This window comes from Papaver somniferum, chromosome 7 (genome assembly GCF_003573695.1).
Source record: "Papaver somniferum cultivar HN1 chromosome 7, ASM357369v1, whole genome shotgun sequence".
Classification (NCBI taxonomy): domain Eukaryota; kingdom Viridiplantae; phylum Streptophyta; class Magnoliopsida; order Ranunculales; family Papaveraceae; genus Papaver; species Papaver somniferum.
The window spans coordinates 219,990,377-219,994,126 of NC_039364.1; the positions used below are offsets into that span (position 1 = coordinate 219,990,377).

At 35.7% G+C, this 3,750-nt stretch overlaps 1 protein-coding gene across 1 annotated transcript; it reads right to left on the reverse strand.

The window, feature by feature from the left end:
* Positions 1–661: 661 nt before the first annotated feature.
* Positions 662–3,292, reverse strand: LOC113293374 (putative FBD-associated F-box protein At5g53635). The gene is made up of 4 exons (XM_026542030.1): positions 2,587–3,292; positions 1,708–1,872; positions 1,552–1,593; positions 662–1,444 (listed from the first exon to the last, which is right to left on the reverse strand). Exons 1-4 carry the CDS (start codon positions 3,253–3,255, stop codon positions 1,124–1,126), a joined length of 1,197 nt encoding a protein of 398 aa, XP_026397815.1. The 5' UTR covers positions 3,256–3,292; the 3' UTR covers positions 662–1,123.
* Positions 3,293–3,750: the final 458 nt, after the last annotated feature.

A 3,750-nucleotide genomic window follows, 5' to 3' on the forward strand; every position in this document is an offset into this window, starting at 1 on the left:
AATATTCTCTTCAGTGTTTCAATTGTCACAGATTTCAAAAGTATTGTCGATCTCATTAACAAAAAGTGTAAGGAAATTTCCTGGTAAGTAAAAAACACAATTAAAGAGGTTAAAGCGCATGTGGATACTCTTCCCCAAGCCAAGGTGAGATATATTAACAGAAAATTCAACTCAGCAGCAGATACCTTAGCTAAGGAAGCAAGAATCAAGAGCCTCCAACACTTATCTTTACACATTAGAGAAAAAAATTAGCAAATCAAGTATTTTATCTAATGCTTTTGAGAAAAATGATGTTGTAAACCTTTTGTACTATATTACTTGATTTGTAAAAAAATTATCTTTTCATCAAAAAAAAAGAAAAAAAAATTATATAAATCAACTAACCAATCTAACTAATTTAACTAATATAATCATATCAATTAAATTAGTGTTAATCATTGCAGAGGCAATTAAGCTATTCAGAAAATAAATGGTCAAGGGGTGTTTTGTTTTATTTCAAAATGACCTGTGTTTTGTCTCATTAGGTATTACCTCCCCAATCTGGCAAGGAAACAAAAGGGTTATGGGGTGCAGTATTAGAACAATTCATTTCTTTCAAATGGAGTAGATATATGTAGCCTTGCAATAGTAGATAAGTAATAGCAACAAGAAGAAGGGACACGCCACAGTTCTTTCGACTAGAATATGGTCTTACAAGACAACTTGGAGGTCTAGAGAGATGATCACCTATGACAAAATCTGCAACTAAAATGCATCACTACTTGCTCCAAGTTCTTTGATTTGAACTTTCTGTCAGACAGAGCTGGTGTTGGATGCATGATACAGTATCTCAGTTCACACAATCTATAAACATAAAACATGCTAAGTTGTTTCAGAAGTGTCAATAAGACAATCTTCCTTCTCAACTACAATAGATGCTTTCTGAATCCAGTGAACTCTACAACTGACTCTCTGGTCCAACACAACCCGCTTTTCAGAAGTTCTCTACGACTTTTCAAGAAATCAGAACATCTGAGATACATGTAATTATCAATAAATTTTCACGGGGCAAAAACATTGAACCGTAACAAGTGTAAGATTGGAGGTCCATCTCCAGTTTCATTATTCATTATCTATAAACTAGCTACCAAAAACTACTAGGCAAAGTCACCTTGCTGAATTTAAACAAGAAATTGATATTTTTAGAGGCCCTTGGAAACGTTAGCAGCATCTCGTTGAATTTCTTCATCCGTTTCTCCCTCAACCAGTCTTTCTTAGTAGAATGATAGGCAAGTACCACTTTCTCCAAAACCGTCGCATGTTTCAACAGAATCTCCAGAAACTTCAGTTCATAAATACATCCACGAAGACCATCAATCTCAACAAACTTCAGGTGACGTATCATGCATTGCGAAGACAACCCTGCGTACCAGTAGTCTTCTACGTTTTCATGATTAATCTTTACCTAGACAGTAACCATATTTTGAATTAGACCTAACCAACTCAAAAGTGTCAAGAAAGAAAAGCACACAATACAGGACCAATTATACACTTAAAGTGCTTGATGAATACCTCGTCAAAATGTGGATACTCTTGAGGGTCGTAGTAACATTCCTGCAAATTAAGCATTACCAAACGTCAATGGAAGGCATTTATCTTGACTTAAAAATGAGATACTTGAGTGACTTGAAAAAAAATAAAAGAAATGACGATGAATTTTGTCAGAACCTGTGGTATCTGCAGGGAAACAGATTCTAAATTAGGAGAATTCTTTAGTACATAGAAGATAGAACGCAGGCAGTACTTCGAGAGGTAGGTCCGTAGCTCCAAACATCGTAAATTATAAAATTCGAGCAGCTGAGTGTCTAATATAACAAGAGCTCCACCTAAAGCCTGGGTACATTAAAAAGAAAACGAGAGAGACATTGTTCAGATTATATTTACACCGACAGAAACCCATTAACAACAAATTATTAAAAATATCAGAGCTTAGTCCAAAATGAAAGAGACGTCGTTCTAATTGTACTTACACTGCCAAAACATAAAAGCAACAATTTACCAACTACGTAATTGGCAGTTAAGCATGTTTGATGTGCATCACTATGGCTAGCAGAAGTAGCAACGACAAGGGTAGGAATTCATATTAAAAAAACCTTGTCTAAGAAGCTCCAAGACGATGACTATGCACGTTTAAATTTCAGAGGGTGGTTGCATTGCAGTAGCCCAACTTCCTTGCGTTGACGCAAGGTGGGTGCACTTAGGTGCTTACCTAGGGGCATCCCGAGGAAATTGTGGTACAAAACTTGCCACATTAGAGGTAAAATGTTGTTTTTTTTAAAGTTTTGTTGTTCCATATTGCTTGATGTCTTGCTTTCTCTTTTCTTACTGTTACTGTGGATTGTCTGTTTGTATAAGACTATTGCAATCTAGTAAGCTTGATTAACTCCTATTTTATTATAAAACTTAATTACAATGTTAATGCATCACCTTACAACATAGAGAAGGAGTGAAAAAATGGTTTTATAATGAGGGTTACTGTTTACCAAAAGCCAAAAGGGCAAAGAAAGTTAGCAATAACAGGGAACAAATAAGGTTTAGAAGTCATACCTTGATGAAAGAATGCCTTAATGCTAAGATTTTCACTTTATAAAGCCCTCTGAAAAATCTCATAAGACGTTGGGCACAACTATTTGGCATTTCATCTTTCCAATTGACATTAATCTCAACATCAGCAGTGACTAGAGATGAAAGATTCTCTAGAGTGAAACTTGTTGACAAGTGACTGTTGAAAATGAAGGATGACAGACTTGGAGCATGCAGTGTAACCTCACAATTGCATTCTTCCTCCGGATTATTGAATTCAAAATGCTTGAGTTGAGGCAAAGAAATTTTAAGATTCATATCAAGAAAGCCACCTTCATCTGGTCCCCAATAAGCTATTACCAACGACTCTAGATTAGGAAAACTTGAAAAGAACTTCCTCGTTAATTTCTCATCAGTAAATAATACATATGACAGTCTTAGATGAAGTGATTTGAGCCGAGGCAAACTCATACAATGAGGTAAAATAATCTTGGAGATACAGACGTCCATATCACCCTCTTGAAAACCAAACAATTCCAGATCCAGCTTTGTCAACGACTTACATGTATAGAGACAAAGAGGAATCTCAAAATCCTCATCAGGTTTAGCCTCAATATGAAGTTCCTGAACATTATGGCTGACAGCAGCAGCAACCCATCTATTTATGCATCCATATAAGTCATCACAATTCATATAATACAGAGAGCATTCTAGATGAAACCTTTGTATATATCAGTCACGAAGACTGAGTACCTTGTCAACAAATTTTTGAAACCGGTTGATCAAATTAACTCCTTCATCACCACAGTCGTCATCATCATCTGATTCACGACGGTGACAAGCGTTACTGAAGTTTAGCTTGGGCATAGAAGTCCAAATATATCGCCATCTTTTAGACAGAACACAAGTCTGAACGGCAAATTTTGTATCGATGAAAGATAGAATGTGGTGAATAAGGGAATCTGGTAAGTTGCTGATTCTGTCTTCTTCAGAAGAAGAACAACCTGAGTTTTTCCCTTTCATTTCTTAATTAGTGAGCTAGCGATTCAACAATTGCTGAAGATATAAACCTTGCAGAGAGTCAACCTAATAAGAGGAATGGACGATTAATAAGCTAAGTCTCCAGGAGAATTGAAATTCAGGTAAACATTAACCTGAAATGATGCAATTATCTAAAAATAATAGATT